Genomic DNA, 19865 nt, shown 5'->3' with positions numbered 1-19865 from the left:
GTCTGAATGTGTTATTAGTTTGCTAGCAGCTCCAAACTGGTCACTTCAAAAGTGTACCTGAACGGATGTTCCCCTGTTACTGACTAATGTCCCATCCAGGTTTGTTTCTGCATTTAATCCATTGTTGTTGGGTGCTTAGAAAAAGCATATGTTCAGGCAATGAATTGATGAATGGGTGGATCGAGCATGTGAAAAGAAAATAAGAGGGAATATCTTATGTGCTTTGGCAGCACAGTAGATGGTTCAGTTTTTATGACAGAGAATAGATTTAAATGCCAATAGCTACAGGGAGATTCACTCCAAAGAATCCTCAAATATTCTGTAATAACTCTTGCTTGGACAAAGCAATCTGAATAAAACGTGCAATGTGCTCCTTAGTATATGGAGCTTTGAACAAGCTGGGATGCCCCGCGTTGGAGCGATGAGGTAGGTGCTGGACAGCCATAATGACATTTAACCTCTGTTTGCAACTTCTGGGTGCATACCATCCGTACCCCTTCACTCAATCACTTGACTTCTCATCAGGATGGTGGTGTACAGTATTGAGCTGCCCATTTTCATGGTCCGAACCTATTGGGTAACCAATTCGTTTAAGCGATGTCAGAATCAACTGGATGATTGTGAGTTAACAGAAAGTTACTTCCAGCAACATGGAGCAAGGTGTCACACATCGCCAGGAGCACAGCAGAAACTTAGTCCTTCTTTGGCAATAGGGTAATTTCAAAGGGGCTTTGGACACCATGGTCACCAGATCTGACACCACCAGACTTCTTCCTTTGGGGTATGCTCAAAGGAAAAGTCTATCGGAACAAGCCACGCAATGTGGAAGATTTGAAGGAAAACATTTGATGTGAAATTGCTGCTATTCCCCCAAGATGCTTGCCGATACGTTCAGAAACATTGAGCGCCACGTCAAAATGTGTGTGGCAGAAAACGGATACCACTTCCAGCATCGCATGTAATACTATTGATTACACGTAAGTCAAGGTATATAGCGTATTTATTTGGTTCAGACTGCTTCATCCTAATAGGAGTTACAAGAGAATATTCGGGGCCTCTTTCAAGTGAATCTCCTTGTATATGAATTGGCTAAATTTGTAGACAAGGCCCTAATATGCTACAACTATACTTGCAAATAAATGAGCAATTGTCATAACTCAATCTGTGATTAAGGTTCTTCTGTAATACAATTGTAAATATGGCTGGATGTAAAACACAGTATTTTCATTTAATTACAGCCTAAAATTACTTTTCTGATCTCATTATTGATAACCTTAAAAAAATGTACTGTAATCAATACCAATACAAATGTGTGAATCTATTAACTTACATTTGCATTCATTTTTTGTAGATGATGGTAGCGGATGCAAGAAATGTGATCAATCATGCCAGACATGTACCATATCATCAAGTAACTGCACTTCTTGTCGACAAGGTAACTGTTTAAAAGTTGCATAATTTAACATTCTCAAACTTGCTTAATTCAATTCACAGGTGAAGAGTTCCGGGGAAAATCCTGGCAAGACACTTGGCTCAAAGTGCGAAACAGCTATATTTAGGAGCCGAGTTAATCGGAGCGCCCCCACACCTCACACTCGCACACGGCCAAATAGCAGTCGCCAGTGTCTTTCAGGGATATGAGAGCTGAAAACCCACACAAACAGAGGGAGGATTTGTAGACTTTAAATCGACAAAGAACAGGCGTGGGATTCTGGGTCTGTGAGGCAGCAGTGTTTACTGGTGTGCCATCCTGTTTAAATAGTATGCAAAAATGTGTCAAGAATATTCAACTTATTATACAGTATCTGTTTCTTTTTGAGTCACTATGTCTTGAATATTGAAATGTACAAGGTGCCAATGCTGTAGTTCTTCAAAAAGAAATCTGTAGTCAAAGTCCCAGCTGCAAGTCAGGATACTGGCGACAGCATTCAGTGTCAGCCATACTGGTCCACTTTTGTGTTCTAAATGATATACTATAGTTGGTACTGTTGGTTAACAATTCCTTAGTAATACCATTTTATGTGTTATTATTTTGTACATTACTATCACTGAGGCCACACGTGTCTGATTAAACACAACTGAATTATCTGTTGTAATTAATACAGTTCACTACATTTTATATTGTGGAATATATTTAACATAGTGGTATTTACTTGCCTAATCCTTAACAGTTGCAAGGAGACAGAGCCTATAATGCAAGCATCATGAACGAACCTTTTGGAGATCGCTTTAGCGTGAGTTCAGCAAAATCATGCAAATGTTCGTGAACTTCACCAAATTCCATGAAATGCATTGAAGTCTATGGGGAAGGAAGAACTGAACTAGCTTTGAAGTGATTACAACAGTGCAATGGTGTTTATATTTGCCAGCTATGCTGGACCAATTATTGTAGCCAAATATTTGATCTGAGCTGTGAGACTGCATTTCTAGTCACTGTACCACCATCCCTCAAACCAAAAAAAGATGCAGGTGGTACGATAACCACAAACAAAATTAAACAAATGGCCACAAACTAGCAATACAGTATGTGCATGTTTACTGTATATATACAAAGAAAGGTAATAGAATAATTTAAAAACATTTGCTATCTCTTGGCCTACATGTACCTTCAGGCACCTTTTTCTGTGTTTGCTTGTGTGAACATCTCTTAACCTATTCTCCCTCTATCAAGCATGTTCCCATTAAATCTACTTCTAAGACTCTGTCATTATTTTTGTGGCACCTTTCTCACCTCCTGTCCAGTTTTATACTGTCTGTCTTTGAAGGCAACTCTCTCAGCATTCATCATATACCATTACTCCTTCTCGTGTGTCTCACACTTGCACTTCTTTCGTTGCATGACCAGATGCATACTGGCCAATCACATCAAAGCCAAACTGACCAATCAGATTGCTCTAAGGGACTGGACACACAGACCTTATATAAACACACAAATAAATACTGTCAAATATTTTGCATATATTGAATTTAATTGTGCACATTCAGTATATGTTGAATACTGCGTGTACTTTTTGTGTGCGGATGTGTTTGTTAGTATTGTATTAATGTTACTGGTATGAGGAGAAAAATGTCCATGGATTTCATTATACTTTTCATATATGCACATCACAATAAACTTAAACTTGAAGTTGTATGTGTTTCTTACTTCTACATAACTAAGGCTCTTACCACAACTTGACTCGCAACTCCCGAATAAATGTCCACTGTTGTGGTAGGTGTCTTTATAACCTGTTCCCAGAGTCACTTTTGTTTAAGCCTTGAAATCACTTTTAGTCACAAGTTGACCTTCATGTAGAGGCTTCTTGGGTCCCTAATACCTGAGCCACTGGTAAACCTTAATAGGACACATCTCTCAGGTAGCTTATGAGAAACATGGTCCTTCTTCAATTGGGGATCTCCTGCCAATTCTCCTGGCTCTCATCTTTAAAATATAAACAGAATAGTCTCATTTGTACCAGTCCAAAACTGTGTTCTGTCTGATATTAGGAAAAAGATATTCTGCCCCATTCCAACTATGCATGGGCTTCTCTTGCTCTTTTGTTGTCTGTGTAAGAATGTTCAACATCCCTAGTATGTGTTGGATTTCCTATTTTAGAGCATCCTGAAGTAACATATAATTCTTGCTAAGTTTCACATTATCTCTTTCCTGCATTGATATCCCTTCCAATTACCAATCTTGGGCACCCAGTTCATTTTCAGGCCTTACTGATCCCCCTCTTCCTAATGTAGCAACCAATAGTTCAATACTGTTTTCTTAACCTCTGTTTCTGTTTTTCTGCAGTTTTTTAAACTAATTTATGTTTATTGAATCAGAATTATGGATCAATGTGTTGGCTTTCCACTAGGTGGCAGTAAAGTATTACTTTATAACTTGATTTGCATTACTACAGTCAGTTGCTTCATCTAATTGTTAAACAGAAATTTGCATGATTGTCTCAGGACTGGGTAGTTCACAAAATATATATATATATATATATATATATATATATATATATATATATATATATATATATATATATAAATTATATTATTATATATCAGGGCAGGGAATTGATTAAACAAAATTAATTAATTGCATTAATTTATGGAATTAATCGTGATTAATCACATCTAACATTAAAACATGTAACTATAAAATTAATACATAACTCATGAAGTAAATACACACTGAATCATAAAAGTAATGTAGAATCAACGCAAAGGAATTAAAAAAATGTAATAACATAGTTGAAACTTAAACAATTACTTTAAACCTGAACTTTTAAAAAAAATATTATTTGAGCAAGTACAGTCATGGCCAAAAGTTTTCAGAATGACACAAATATTGGTTTTCACAAAGTTTGCTGCTTCACTGTTTTAGATCTTTTTGTCAGATGTTTCTATGGTATACTGAAGTATAATTACAAGCATTTCATAAGTTTTAAAGGTTTTTATTGACAATTACATTAAGTTTATACAATGAGTCAAAATTTGCAGTGTTGGCCCTCCTTTCTTTTGCAAGACCTTAACAATTCACCCTGGGTTGCTGTTAATCAACTTCTGGGCTAAATCCTGACTGATGGCAGCCCATTCTTGCATAATCAATGCTTGGAGTGTGTCAGAATTTGGGGGTTTTTGTTTGTCCACCCGCCTCTTGAGGATTGATCACAAGTTCTCAGTGGGATTAAGGTCTGGGCAGTTTCCTGGCCATGGACCCAACATTTCGATGTTTTGTTCCCCAAGCCACTTAGTTATCACTTTTGCCTTATGACACGGTGCTCCATTCTCCTGGAAAAGGCACAGTTTATCAACAAACTATTCTTGGATGGTTGGGAGAAGTTGGTCTCGGAGGATGTTTTGGCGCCATAACAATCACTTCAATATCACAACTTGCTGTTGAGTTTCACCCAAAAAGTCAAAAATAAATCCAGAGAAGGCAACTCAAAATGCGACACAGACAGGCAGTTGTAACTTGTTGTGCCAGGTGGGAACTCCTTCTACAGTGGGAATACAATTGCAAATGAACCTGCAACAAATATTGAAAGCAAATGTAAACCAAAAGCTGCTGTTGCCACCTTACATATGTTTGATCAATAATGTAGTGAATGGGGTGGAATGATGACTCAGTTAATTAATTATCAATTTGGCCTTCTTTGGTGACAGTAATTAATTAAAACAATCAACAAGATGCCCTACGAGGGATGTCAGATTAACATAAGTTTGGTGAGGGATCTTTGATTCAGTTTCTAGCCAAGACGCCAAGGTTCACAAGACAATTTTGGATCAGCTAATGCCAAATGTAGGGTCCTACAGCTGTTTGGTGATAAGTACTAATGGTCTTGCAAATGTGTACAAATGATTCAGATGTTAAAATGGAGTGCAGAGGTACAGATGTTAGCAACACTGCCTCACAGACCCAGAATTGTAATTCCACACTGAATTGATGCTGTTGTAGTGTTAATGTGTTCTCACTATGTCAGTGTGAGTCTGGTTGTCCAGTTTTTTGGGGTACTTTAGTTATCCTCCCACATTCAAAGCTGTGTCTGCTAACTAATGACTGTAATTTTCCCTGCCATATATATGTATTGGTTTGAGTTTTGGGCATGAATCAGTTCTTCCCTTGTGCCCAGTGTTGCTGTATGACCTTAAAACACAGAATGAATCAGGTTTAGTATTATCAACGATAGTAACAGGTTTAGCTCATGGAAAACCCATCAGGCCCAAAAAATCTACCACACTGGAGAAAATGGTGAGCCAACCTAAGAAAACAAACAAATGTGAAGATTGATGAAAGTTATTTTAATAGATTAAACAGGTTGATAATGAATTTCATTAATTGACAAGCCTGAAGAACATAGATCCTACCATCTTCACAGCAATGCATTTTAAAGATGTTGATGTTAAAAAAAGAAAATAACTGAATCCAGTACAGAACCAATGGGAGTTTTAGCAGTATGTGCATGTCCCCAACTTTATATGGCACAATATGACAGTCTTATTGATGTATTAAACTGAATCAGACACATTTTATGATATTTAATAACAGTGCGTAATAATGATAATGAACAAAGATAAAGGGTTGAGGGCAACACCCAGTGAACACAGCTTAGTTTTGTAAATTGGTAAGCCAAAAAATGAGAAAAATAGTTTTCAGCCAGTACGCTGGCCCTGTAGTGCCTTATGCAGCAGATGTGAGTCCTAATATGACTGCTGGCTGCTGGCAAGACTGGTTCTTAAATACCTGGTACTGGAAGGGGTGGGACTTCCTGTGGTAGCAGAAGTGATGTCATGACTCTTTAAGCCTTTGGTTTTCAGTTCTGAGGATGAAAGAGGGAATCGCGTCAATGGCAACTCCAACCCACGGCTCGGGGTGGAATCACAATTATTATTGAAGCCCTGAAGATGCCCCCTACTCATGTGTATGTGACAGATGGTACTGTGTAATTATGTCTTTGAAGACCTATGGCAGTAGCCTTTAATTGACACTGAGGAGAAAGTTTTAAGTAGAGGAGGCAATGTGTCAGAAATAGAGTGGAACAATGGAGCATTTCTGTGATTTTGTTTATCCAATTTTAATTTGTTGGGAAGCCAGCTACATTAATGTTTTGATTTTTTGTGGTTAACATTGTGTTGTTTACAGTATTTTGTTGTTTAAGGTGCATCATGGAAGATATTACATCTCAGAGTGTTAACTTTGTGGGTTAATGTACACTTTGCATTTTTAATACTGTATGTATAGATCTAGTGAGACCACATGTGTCTTCTTGTTTAATGTTGCTAAAATAGCTTATTTGGTTTATCTCTAGTTTTCAAACTTACTTTGTCTTAACAGGCCACGCTTTTACACTGCTTGTGAGAATCAGGCAAAGTCTTATAAGGGTATAGCATACCATGCAAAAGGTACAGAATTAAATGCACACTTGGTGGTTTTTTAGGTGGAGTGGTGGCTCTGAAGCGAGGGATCTGCGCCGGCAAGCCAGCAATCGTAAATGCCAGAAGTGACTCTACTCCATTGGGCCTTTGAGCGAGGCCCTTAACGTGCAATTGCTTCACCCTGCATACAACGTTAATGTGCATCCAGCCCTGCAAGCAGGTCCTCTAACTTGCAGGGAAAACTTGGGGTTGATGACAGGATTGGCACTCCAGCCAAAGTAAAAAAAAAACAATTCGGGTGGTTTGGCGTGTGGTGAGTGCGGTAACAGGCTATCAGTGCAAGCTTCCAACCTTGGTGGTTTTTCATAACGTTGCACTAAACTAAAACATCTTTCATTTCAATCTGCTCTGATTCCAGCTATCAAATAAGATCTGCTTACTTTTTTTTTTTAGGATTCTTTCTGACAAATGAACTCATCTGTGTCCCAGTCTGTGCAAAGAAAACATTTGCTAATGCAAGAACTGGAAAATGTGAGGACTGTTCAGAGGGTTGTGAGCAATGTTCAGATAAGAACAGCTGTCAGAAATGTCTACGAGGGAAAATGCAGCTCTATTTGCACAACGGAAAGTGTGTGCGTCAGTGTCCAAGGTATAATTGTAGCCTTTTCTTTGATTTAAAACCAAGTAAATCTAATTTTTTAGCTTCACTTCCTGTAACTTCCCTAATTTTTTCTGAAGTTCTAGAGAAATGGTAAAACTGTCTGTGTCGACAGGCCAAATATATTTGGTTTTAAAAATGGTGTTATATGTTCTTTACAAACACTATGGTGTTGTATGTGTGTGTGTATATATACACTGTATATACATATATATACATATATATATATATATATATATATATATACACTGTATATACATATATATACACACACACTTAAATATATTTATACATATATATATACACACACACACTTAAATATATATATATATACTGTATATGCATGCTGCTCAGGTGGCACGTGACATAGGAACACATTATTTTTTTCTTAAAATTCATGTGGGAGTCCATTTTAGACTGCTTATACATTCTCCTATCGTCTGATGGAGTTTGCTCTAGTATCTCTAGTTTCTTCCAACCTACCAAAGAAATGCAGTTAAAACCCTGTGAGTGCCTGGCATTTCTTCATTTTTAGAAGCTGCTTCATCTTTGCACTCATTGCTGCCAGGGTTGCCTCCAGCTCCCCTGATAACAAACAGGTGAAAAACATGTTAGATGGAATACAAACCTTCTTTAAATTTTTTGCCACATACCATTACACACATAGTACAAATTATATTGAAATGCTTAGTTACAGAAGCTCACAAAAATATAAATATTCTAACAGAGCTACAACCATCCCAAGCACACACTAGAACATCTGGCTTGAATAATAACAGATCTGCTGTTGTCTAGAACAGGATTGCAGGTGGCAGTAAGATGGTCAGACCTGCCTAGCTGTGCCACAGGTTTATATTTAAAGGCAATAACATTTGGATATTCTAGGGTCAGAATGATTTGTTCATTGGAGTTTTGGTAACAGAGTGAATTATTTCTATCACTGAGTTAATAAACATTAATCATAATGATGCAACTTACCTCCATAGAAAGTAACATGTTTGATCTGATATGAACATCCATCCATCCATTATCCAACCCGCTATATCCTAACTACAGGGTCACGGGGGTCTGCTGGAGCCAATCCCAGCCAACACAGGGCACAAGGCAGGAAACAAACCCCAGGCAGGGCATGTTATTTGCTTTTAATAAATTCAATAAAATGCTTTAAAAAAGAAAAAGAAAAAAAGAAAATAACATGAAAATTTCTATCCATATATCAAAGTGTGGTTAACACATTTTTGTCTTAATTACAGTGTGCTTCCTTTTTTCATTGCTCATTCACATAAATCTCCTGCCCCCATCCTACCCCATTTAGCATTAAAATAGTGTCTGAAATAGAAAGGTTTAGCTGGCTCTCTGCAGTACACAAAACCCCGCAGTACCAGAACTTGCCATGAGATGTAAAAGTTCATCCAACTTATCATCATCCATGTGTGCCCACGGGTCCCCTGACAAACTTGTCTGAGGTCAGCATTATCACCCCGAGATGAAAAGGGGGCACTGGCGCTAACGGTATCCTTTCCTTTATCCACAGCCCGGATAATAACCCCAGAGGGCATGTGCACCCACCTGTTACATCTTGAGCAAATGCCAAGCCTCTTCCTGTCATTTCACCATAAAAAGCAGCGATCCAGAAAGGTGCCATCTCAGAATTGATCAGGAGCCTAGTACGGTGTAACTAGTAGAGCAAAAAAGACAAAGAACTGACCTGTGGCTGACGTAGTTCCATCATCTTTTGTGTTGTGTTTTGCACATGTCCTGTTATTTTACATTGCAGTTAAACAGAGTTACAGGCATGGTACTCCAACATTTCTTTCAGCTCCCAACTGCTTCCTTGCCGCCAGTCACACTATTCAAAACCAATTGAACGTTCCACATTTATATAGGCAGGCAGTTCAAAATTCTTTCTACCTTAATTTTATCTTTGCTCTGGATCTTGGTTCTTTTCAACATCGAATGAGCTTCATCTGTGATAAGGTGCAACAGAGATCTTTCTTTAGGTGGCAATGATCACAGTGCTACTGTGAGTACTGGAAATTTTTATATAGTCCATTTTATGTTCCCCATTGTCTCTTTCGATTCTCTTCATTCTCCCTGAGACATCTCTAAAGTTTGCAGCTTGTGCAAAAGGCAGCTGAGATGGGCCGGCGCTCGGGTCTACTTCTGTGATGACAGCAGTTTGTCTTCAATTTAAGAAATCAGTTTGGAAAATTGATAGTAACAAGCCAGAATGTTAACATTAATAATTCCTAAATACAAATTTATTTATTAATTAAGTATTCTTATTATTAAAAATAACTTCATCCAAATAAAAAGAGAGTGAGCTTCTGTAAAGGGCATGCCGGTTGCATGTCTGTTAGTTTTCTCTTCCTGACTAGTCCACTGCAGGCTCACTAGAGAACACTTAACTCTTAAGTTTTCTCCAGCCATTTATTTGTTTAATATCATACCTGCTACAGGGTGGAAGGTGTAATGATGCACTCACACTCAGCAATGCTGGGTCAGCAATTTCGATTCACCAATTTGGCTAATACAACCTTGAAATCAATATCAATATCAGTATTATCAGTAAATAATTAAGCTGGTGTTAGCTTCAATGATTTATTAATAAATCCAATGTTCAGTTTTAGTTTTTCTCAAGGAAAATTGTCCCATGGTTTTCCATGTTAAAGGTATTAGAGACATTTCTTTTGCAATGAAAAAGTACCCCAGTAGATTATTTAATCCAGTCTTCCCTCTTTTTTTCAGAGGTTTTGTTGAGGATGAAAGCAACTGCATTTCCTGCAGCTTGAACTGCAAAATTTGTGAAAACAGTCACACAAACTGTCTGGCGTGTAATGACCCTTATGTACTCTATGAAAACACTTGTGGCATCACATGTCCTGAGGGCCACTTTGAGGATGGTGGAATCTGTCATCGATGTCCTGTAGGCTGTCTAAAGTGCAATAAAGATGGCATCTGCACAGGTAAGAATTCATATCAGATACAGTAAATCAGATGCACAGTGATTAGCACTGCTACTTCAAAGCTCCAATTCTGGTCCATGTCTGTGTGGAGTTGTATGTTCTCATATTCATGCAGAATTTTTCCGGACTTTTCTCCACCTTACCCAAGATGTGGATTTTAGGTTGGTTTTTTACTTTAAACTGGCCAATTGCAAATGTTGGTACTAATGTGTCCTTTTGTTTTTTCTGGTTTCAATTTCTTTTTGCTTCCCAACTTCTGATCAACATCTTAACTCTTTTGTTTTGTTTTTCCATTATTGCTGATTTCATGGTTTTGGCCCCTTCTTTGCCTGACCACATATTATTCTTAATTACCCAACTCCTGGTCAGTCATTATTTCACAATAATCGATGAACATGCCTATGTGTTCCTACACCTTTGTTAATTTAATTATGCGCCCTTTGTCTTTTATTAATTATGTTAAGTGTCTTATTGTCCTTCTTGGAGGTAGGATGAGACCTTTATATTTCAGGCCTCAGGTGCCTTAACTAACCTCACTTCAGCGCCTTTTTTTTTTAATCAAATTATATTTCTATTTTCATTTTGTTTTGAGTTTATGGTCCTATTTGAATCTTTGGTTTATTCTTATATTTTATATTCTTATGTTGATTTGTGGGCGGCACAGTGGTGCAGTGGGTAGCACTGCTGCCTCGCAGTAAGGAGACCCAGGTTCTTTTCCCAGGTCCTCCCTGCGTGGAGTTTGCATGTTCTCCCCATGTCTGCATGGGTTTCCTCCCACGGTCCAAAGACATGCAGGTTAGGTGCATTGGCGATTCTCAATTGTCCCTAGTGTGTGTGTGTGCATGCCCTATGGTGGGCTGGCTCCCTGCCCGGGGTTTGTTTCCTGCCTTGCACCCTGTGTTTGCTGTTATTGGCTCCAGCAGAACCCCGTGACCCTGTAGTTAGGATATAGCAGGTTGGATGATGGATGGATGTTGATTTGTTAATATTTTTAAGTATTTTAATATGTTTAATAAGTGAAAGTTTTGTTTTTATGGGTTGGATTTTTGATAGCTTCACTCCCCTTTTGGCATTCTTTGGAAAAATTCATAACAACATGAGGTCATTTATTCCAGTTGCAATGGCACTTGACCCTTTTCTTTTGAAGTTAGAGTAAATTAAATTAATCTTACAAGGAACAACTAATATTTTCATTAGAATTGGGCAGGCCCTTACAAAAGTTATACCGAATCAGCCAAAAATCCTGAATTGTTGTTAAACATCTGGGTATGCCATAGAGACTCTACAGTAATTTGTGATTTAATAAACCCTTATTCGGTTTAAGAGATGTTGGATAAATAATGATGACTTGCAGTCTGGCTGTTTTTTTTTTTCATTCTTAATTACTGACCCAATACTCTTACATAAAGTTGTCTTGCCCCAATTAAAATCAGGGAATAAATGGACAGAGAATCAGCTGAGTTTTAGATGTTGAGACAGAAATCACAAATCTCTGATGTCGAGACAAAAGATCTTCTGATCCATGAACTACAGAAAAGTGAAAGAGAAAGTTCAAAGACATGACTTTGAATGAGAGTCAGGAGTGTATATACTGAGCAGTCGCATTGCCTTCACATCTCCATCCTGAAACGACAGAAACCAAATCAGACACTGGGAACTGATAAATCTAACAGGGTTGGAGCCTTTTGTAAGCTCAGGCACTTCACTGTTATATACATTGTATCCTCACTTGTAATTTCCAAGATTAGAATTAGAATATTATCATGTAATGGTGCAACAGATAAAAACCTCTCTGTCCTGAAGTGCTTCCTACATTGGTTCTATATTCTGACAGATTGATGAACAATTAGATTAACGGTATATTGACGATAATTTGTATTTACTGAGTAGTACAGCATTTTATTTTTTTAATTTTATTTTATAATTTTATTTGCCTTGTCAAAATATGGATTCAGCATCGACCGGTAGTATGAAATTACAGAGACATTCAATATACAGTATTCTATTATTAGCATGGAATTTAAAGAATATATTTTAACATTCACTTGGTAGGAGAACACTGTAAAATTAATACAAATGTCAGCTAATGGAGACAGCTAAGTTATGCTATAAGAACATAACAGTATGTACACAATGGATATTTTAAACTAATTTAAAAGGTTCATTTATTTACATTTTAACAAAAAGGAAAGTCATAATGGAAAAATATATGATCTTCTTCTTTTAGCTGCTTCCATTAGGGATTGCCACAGCGGATCATCTTTTTCCATATCTTCCTGTTCTCAACATCTTGTTCTGTTACACTCAGCGCCTGCATGTCCTCTCTCACCACATCCATAAACCTTCTCCTAGGCCAGTGGTGGTGAACCTATGGCACGCGTGCCAAAGGGGGCACTCAGAGCCCTCTCAGTGGGCACGCGCGCCGTCGCCCGAGCACAGAGTTCGTTACTATAAAGCCAGAGGAATGCGGGGCCGGGCTGCTCCCCTCACCGCTCCCCCTCTTCACGCGCTCCGGAGGACTTTTTTCACATCACCTGCCCCTCTGCCCAGCAGCCCAATGGAAGCGCTTCCTTCCTCTCCTGTCTGGGGTAAGGCGGGCAACACACATGCTGCTTGAGGATGCGGCACGGACTGCAGCCTTTTGAGTCTGTGATTCCCATGGTGGGGTTGGAGGGGATGTGGTATAGCGGGTCCACAGCTCAAAATTGAAAAGGCCAGTTTTAACAGATAATTGCCGCACTCGCGGCTTAAAAGGAGTTATGGTAGAGTGGCCGGAGCGGTTTCCGGGAGCTTTGTGACGCGGGCAGTCCTCGCTTAAGCGCACAGGTGAGGAGTCGTCCGCATCTGTAATTATTGCCGGGAGTTGCTAATCGCCACACCTGATCCACGACCCCGTAATATATAATAGAAGCTGGGGGTGGTGGGTTGGCAGAGCTTAATAGGGAAGACCTGCGTGAAACACTTCAGAGGATCGAAGGGATGACAAAGGACAGCACAGTTAGTTATGAAAATGAAATCCTTAAAGTGTGGAATTCTCTGCCAAATAATCTTAAGTCAATGAAGGCACTTGAGATTGCTTTCCTTACTTTGTTTGGAACAGCTTATGCTTGTGCGCAGCTGTTTTCAGCTTTGAATTAAATCAAATCTGACACCAGAAACAGACTAACAGATGACCTGAGTGCTGCATGTGTTGCTCTCAAACTTACAAAGTATGAGCCAAGGTTAGACAAATTATCAGCATGCATACAACAGCAAAAAGCACATTAATTGTTCAAAAGCATACCGAATGCAAACTTTTACCTTTCAACAAAAAGTTGTTTGTATCATTGAAAGCTCCGCTATTATGTTTTTCTTTTAAGACAAAAGATGTTAATGTATGAGTTACTTTTCTAAACTAAAAGCTCAGTAGAAAGACAGACAGACAGAGCATCAGTATTGGCAGTTCAGTCCAATTTACCATCCAGCTGCACTCCCAGGTATTTATAGGTCTGTACCCTCTGCACACACTCACCTCTGATGATCACGGGGTCCATGAGGGGCCTGGGCCTCCTAAAATCCACCACCAGCTCCTTGGTTATGCTGGTGTTCAGTTTTAGGTGGTATTCAGGTTAAATTGCCATGTTGGCACTTTGCGATAAATAAGTGGGTTTTGGATTGCAGTTTGGGCACTTGGTTTCTAAATGGTTCGCCATCACTGTCCTAGGCCTTCCTCTTTTCCTCTTGCCTGGCAGCTCCATCCTTAGCATCCTTCTCCCAATATACCCAGCATCTCTTTTCTGCACGTGTCCAAACCATCACAATCTTGCCTTTCTGACTTTGTCTCCAAACTGTCCAACCTGAACTTACCCTCTAATGTACTCATTTCTAATCCTATTCATCCTCGTCACACCCAATGCAAATCTTAGCATCTTTAACTCTACCACCTCCAGCTCTGTCTCCTGTTTTTTGGTCAGTGCCACCATCTCCAATCCATATAACATAGCTGGTCTCACTACCATCCTTCCCTTTCACTCTTGCTAATACCTGTCTGTCACAAATTACTCCTGACATTCTTCTCCACCCAATCCACCCATTTTTCACCTGTCTTCCACAATCCCCATTACTCTGTACTGTTGATCCCAAGTATTTAAACTCATCCACCTTCTCCAACTTTACTCCCTGCATTCTCACCATTCAACTGACCTCCCTCTCATTTACACACATGTATTCTGTCTTGTACCACATGACCTTAAATTCTCTCCTCTCTAGAGTGTATCTCCACCTCTCCAAGGTCTCTTCAACCTGCTCGCTACTGTCGCTACATATCACAATGTCATCAGCAAACATCATAGTCCATGGGAACTCCTGTCTAATCTTGTCTGTCAACCTGCCCATCACCATTGCAAATAAGAAAGGGCTCAGAGCCGATCCCTGATGTAATCCCACCTCCACGTTGAATGCATCCATCACTCCTACCGCAGACCTCACCACTGTCACACTTCCCTTGTTCGTTTCTTGTATGACATATTGTATTACATACTTCACTGCCACTCCCAACTTCTTCATACAATACCACAGCTCCTCTCAAGGCACCCTGTCATATGCTTTTCCAGGTCCACAAATACGCAATGCAACTCCTTCTGACATTTTTTATACTACTCCATCAACACCCTCAGAGTAAACATTGCATCTATGGTGCGCTTTATTGGCATGAAACAATACCACTGCTCACTAATCATCACTTCACTTCTTAACCTAGCTTCCACTACTCTTTCCCATAATTTCTTGCTGTGGTTCATCTGTTTTATCCCCCTGTAGATACTACAGCTCTGCACACCCCCCTTATTCTTAAAAATCGATACAAGTACATTTCTCCTCCACTCCTCAAGCATCCTCTCATTTTCCAAGATTCCATTAAACAATCTGGTTAAAAACGCCACTGCCGTCTCTCCTAAACACTTCCATGTTTCCACAGGTATGTCATCTGGACCAACGGCCTTTCCATTCTTCATCTTCTTCATAGCTGTCCTTACTTCATCCTTGCTAATCCATTGCACTTCCTGATTCACTATTGCCACATCATCCAACCTCCTCTCTCTTTCATTCTCTTCATTCATCAGCCTCTCAAAGTACTCTTTCCATCTGCTCAACACACTCTCCTCGCTTGTGAGTATGTTTCCTTCTTTATTCTTTATCATCCTAACCTGCTACACATCTTTCCCAGGTTGGTCCCTCTGTCTAGCCAATCAATAAAGGTCCTTATCTCCCTCCTTAGTGTCCAGCCTCTCATGCAACTCATTATATGCCTTTTCTTTAGCCTTTACCACCTCTCTCTTCACCTTGCGCCTTATCTTCTGTACTCTTGTCTACTTTCTACATCTCTCTGACTATTCCACTTCTTCTTCGGCAAACTCTTCCTCTGTATACTCTCCTGTACTTTCTCATTCCACCATCAGGTTTCCTTTTCCTCCTTCTTCTGCCCAGATCTCACACCAAGCGCCCTTCTTGTCACCCTTACTACTTCTGTTGTACTTGCCCAGCTGTCTGCTAACTCTTAACTTCCACCCAGTGCCTGTCTGACCTTCTCACTGAACTCAGCCTTGCAGTCTTCATTTTTCAACTTCCACCATTTGATCTTTGGCTTTGCCCTCACTCTCCTCCTCTTCTTGATCTCCAAAGTCATCCTACAGACCAACATCATATGCTGCTTAACTATACTTTTCTCTGCCACCACTTTGCAGTCTTCAATCTCCTTCAGATTGACCCTCATGCATAGGATATAATCTACTTCTGTGCATCTTCCTCCACTCTTGTACATAGCCCTTTGTTCCTCCCGCTTCTTAAAATACATATTCACCATAGCCATGTTTGCAAAATCCACTATCATCTGACCTTCTTCATTCCTCTCCTTGACACCATACCTACCCATCACCTCCTCGTCTCCACTGTTCCCTTCACCAACATGTCCATTGAAATCCGCTGTAATCACCACACTCTGTTCCTTAGGTACACTGTTAATCACTTCATCCAACTCATTCCAGAAATCTTTTTTCTCATCCATCACACAGCTAACTTCAGGGGCTTATGCACTAACAACATTCATCATTACACCTTCAATTTCTATCTTCATAATCATTACTCTGTCTGACACTCTTTTTACCTCAAAACACAATACTGTTCCTTCAGAATAACCCCTCCCCCATTTCTCCCTTCCCATCTACACCATGATAGAACAATTTGAATCCACCTCCGATACACCTGGCCTTACTCCCTTTCCATTTAGTCTCTTGCACGCACAATATATAATCCATCCTTCTCTCCATCACATCAGCTAACTTTCACTCCTTACCAGTCATACAGCCAACATTCAAAGTTCCTACCCTCAGTTCCACTGTCTTTACCTTCCTCCTCTCATACTGCCTCCGGACATGTCTACCACTTTCATGTTCTTCTTTAGCTAACAGTAGCCCAATTTCCGCCAACACCCTGTTGTCTAACAGTACTAGTGGCAGCTGTTGTTAACCCAGGCCTCGACCAATCTGTTATGGAAATCTGTATTGCGGTCCACATATTGATTTGGCAAGATTTTACACCAGATGCCCTTCCTTAAGTAACCCTCCCCATTTATCTGGGCTTGGGACTGGCACGAAGAAACAGAATGGTTTGTGCATCCCCTGTGGCTGGGATGGAAAAAATGTATTATAAAAAGTTTAAAACTGAAAATCTAAAAATTCAGATTGTTACCGTTCAAAATCAAAGTGAAAACAGAAGCTATTCATAGCCAAAAATTCTTAACAGAAATCCAAAGGATAAAATCCACTTTGCAAGCCAAAATGTAAAAAATCATGAAAAGCCAAAATCAGAAGTTTAAAAGGTTGCATAAACTGAGGGAGGAAGAGTGCAAATGGACATCAGAATAACAAAATTTAAAACTAATGACACTGCAAAAATACAGTGATTGTTTGAACTTTATATAAACCACATGTCATAAAATGGAACTGATTAAATCAAGGATTTCACTCTTTCACTTTCAAAAGTTGTGATAACACAATCAACAAGAGGAGAAAAAATTAAGGTGACAGAAGGAACTAAAGAAGGGTGATAAACAAAATTACAGCTAAGAATGAGACAGAAAAAGAAAATTAGAAAAGGGGATGGAAACAAAATGCAAAAGATATATGCAATAAAACCTAGGGATAAGACCGCCTTAAAAGCACAACAGGATGGCACATCAGCCTGACCCTGATATTGTCTTTTCTAGATATGTAGGTTTTTCTGTTTTTATGATTATTGAAAACAATGACCCCATGAAGTGACATGGAGAAAAAACTTGAACATGCAAGAAGCAATCCAGACTGGCATACAATAACTTGTTACAGTGAGCCTTTAACTTGTGTGCAGTAGCCTTGACTCATCCTATGAAGAATAAATGGATTCCAATGAAGAATAAGCAACATCAAAATATATGTTGCAACAAATTAATCAAATCAATTCATATTTGCTATTTACTAAATATTAAATATGTTGCAGATGGCTTACTGATTTGACTGTACAATCTCTCTTTTTGCCTTTTGCAGTAATAGCAGCAGTTCAAGGTGCTTATTACTGTTAGTTTCATTTCACATTTTTTTCTTCATTATAGGAAATATTTATTAAGTTATTCACTTGACTCATTCTGCCCAAACTTCTTACAGTTTGAACTATACAGATATTTGTAAAATGCCTTCATTGGCCTTTGATTCTCAACTACACCTAAAAATATTGGAATGCTTTGGTTATATTATTGTGGATGCACCACTAGATGTAGAACTCTGAAGCGAGGAACCTGTTGTGAATGACTGTCAGTATTTATAAATAACTATGTTACTTTTTTAAACATGCTTGTAAATCATTTGAGGTATGCCTTGTTCACAAGAAACCCTGAATCAACTGCCTTCTTGTGTGACAACTGAATATTTCATGCCACATGCAATTAGTTGTGAGGCCCTGTGTCACTGACTCCACAAAGGAACACTACGACTACCATGTAACGTTAGAAGAGTGACATTTAAAGAATACAGGTGTATAGTAGTAAATGGACTGAAAAAGAAAGGAACATTGTGCCATCAAATAGATAGTCATTTACGTGATAAGGTCACAGGATAGTCCGAAATAACCATCAACAAAGAAGCAGCTTGCTGCTTAAATGCAAACAGTAATGAAAGTAGATGAAGATGAGTAGCCATGATATAGACTTGTTTTTGAGAGTGCTGTATGTTAACTTTTTCCCCCAATCAGAAACTCACTTTCATTAGTTTTAAATGACATTGAGCAAAAAGCCTCATTATCACTAAAATGAACCCAGGAACATCAGAAGGGCAAATGATAGGTTTCTGTAGTTGTGGCTACTTTTGTTAGATGTATGATAGAATTCAACCTGTATTTTCTTTTACAATTTGTAATGTGATTTTCCCTGCAGAGTGTGAAGAGTATTTTTATATGCATCAAGATAAATGTGTCGAAGAATGTCCCACACCCTTTTTTGTGGATTCAAAGTCTGCTTCATGCCAGCCATGTCATCCGGACTGTTCAATATGCAGTGGTCCTAATCCAAATGACTGTGAGAAATGTGCCGACCCTGAATCTGTCTTATTTAAAGGAGAGTGTTTTTCACATTGCCCAGCTGGTTCCTTCTATAATATGGAAACTGAAGATTGCCAGGGTAAGCCAGAGCTTTAGTTCAGTTTCATTATTTATTACATAAAAACATATCCATAGATCAGTTGTGGTCCTTCACTAATTTCTATGTAAGACATCCGCAGCCAATTACTACATAAGAGATCCACTGAATTAACTAGGGGATTTGATTTGTTTCATTGAAATGACAAAAATAATTTTGCTTACCTCTTCACTATGGTGAATAAGCAGGCCAATAAGACTTAAATGTCTCCATGCTTTAGTTTTAACCAACCATTTCATTATAGATTAGCTACTTTCTTTTCATAACTGCACTTTTTTTGTCAAAATATGGACTTACCTTTGGTGTGTAGTATGAAAATACAGATATGTTCAGTGTCCTTTGTTATCAGCATGATATTTAAAAAACATGCTTTACCATGCACTTAGTAGGAGCATATTACAAAATCAATACATATGACCTGGCAGTTAGAATCAGCAAATGAAGACAGTTCGGTTATGATATAAGAGGTTAACAGTATGTAGGCCAAGGATTTTGGGTTCTGCTTGCTGCTGGCATTTTTGGGAGGAAAGAATTCCTTACAAAGGATGGACAAACAAACAGTGTATAATCCAGGTCTTTGTAGCTCCTTTGTCCCACAGAGATGTGATAAATAACAAAAGGATGTACTGTATAGATCAAGGTGAAACACACATGAGAGAACTGAGATGGACGATGTAATAAAAAAAAAAAA

At 38.8% G+C, this 19865-nt stretch overlaps 1 protein-coding gene across 1 annotated transcript in view; it reads left to right on the top strand.

The window, feature by feature from the left end:
- LOC120528707 (proprotein convertase subtilisin/kexin type 5-like) overlaps window positions 1-19865 on the top strand; it is a 121940-nt gene that overhangs the window by 71591 nt on the left and 30484 nt on the right. The window contains exons 9-12 of the mRNA XM_039752862.1: window positions 1352-1435; window positions 7306-7501; window positions 10259-10476; window positions 18914-19156. Coding sequence (XP_039608796.1) covers window positions 1352-1435; window positions 7306-7501; window positions 10259-10476; window positions 18914-19156 — 741 coding nt within the window. The remainder of the gene's footprint in view (window positions 1-1351; window positions 1436-7305; window positions 7502-10258; window positions 10477-18913; window positions 19157-19865) is intronic.

Source organism: Polypterus senegalus, chromosome 4 (genome assembly GCF_016835505.1).
Source record: "Polypterus senegalus isolate Bchr_013 chromosome 4, ASM1683550v1, whole genome shotgun sequence".
NCBI lineage: Eukaryota > Metazoa > Chordata > Cladistia > Polypteriformes > Polypteridae > Polypterus > Polypterus senegalus.
This window is presented reverse-complemented; position numbering and strand designations above follow the sequence as displayed.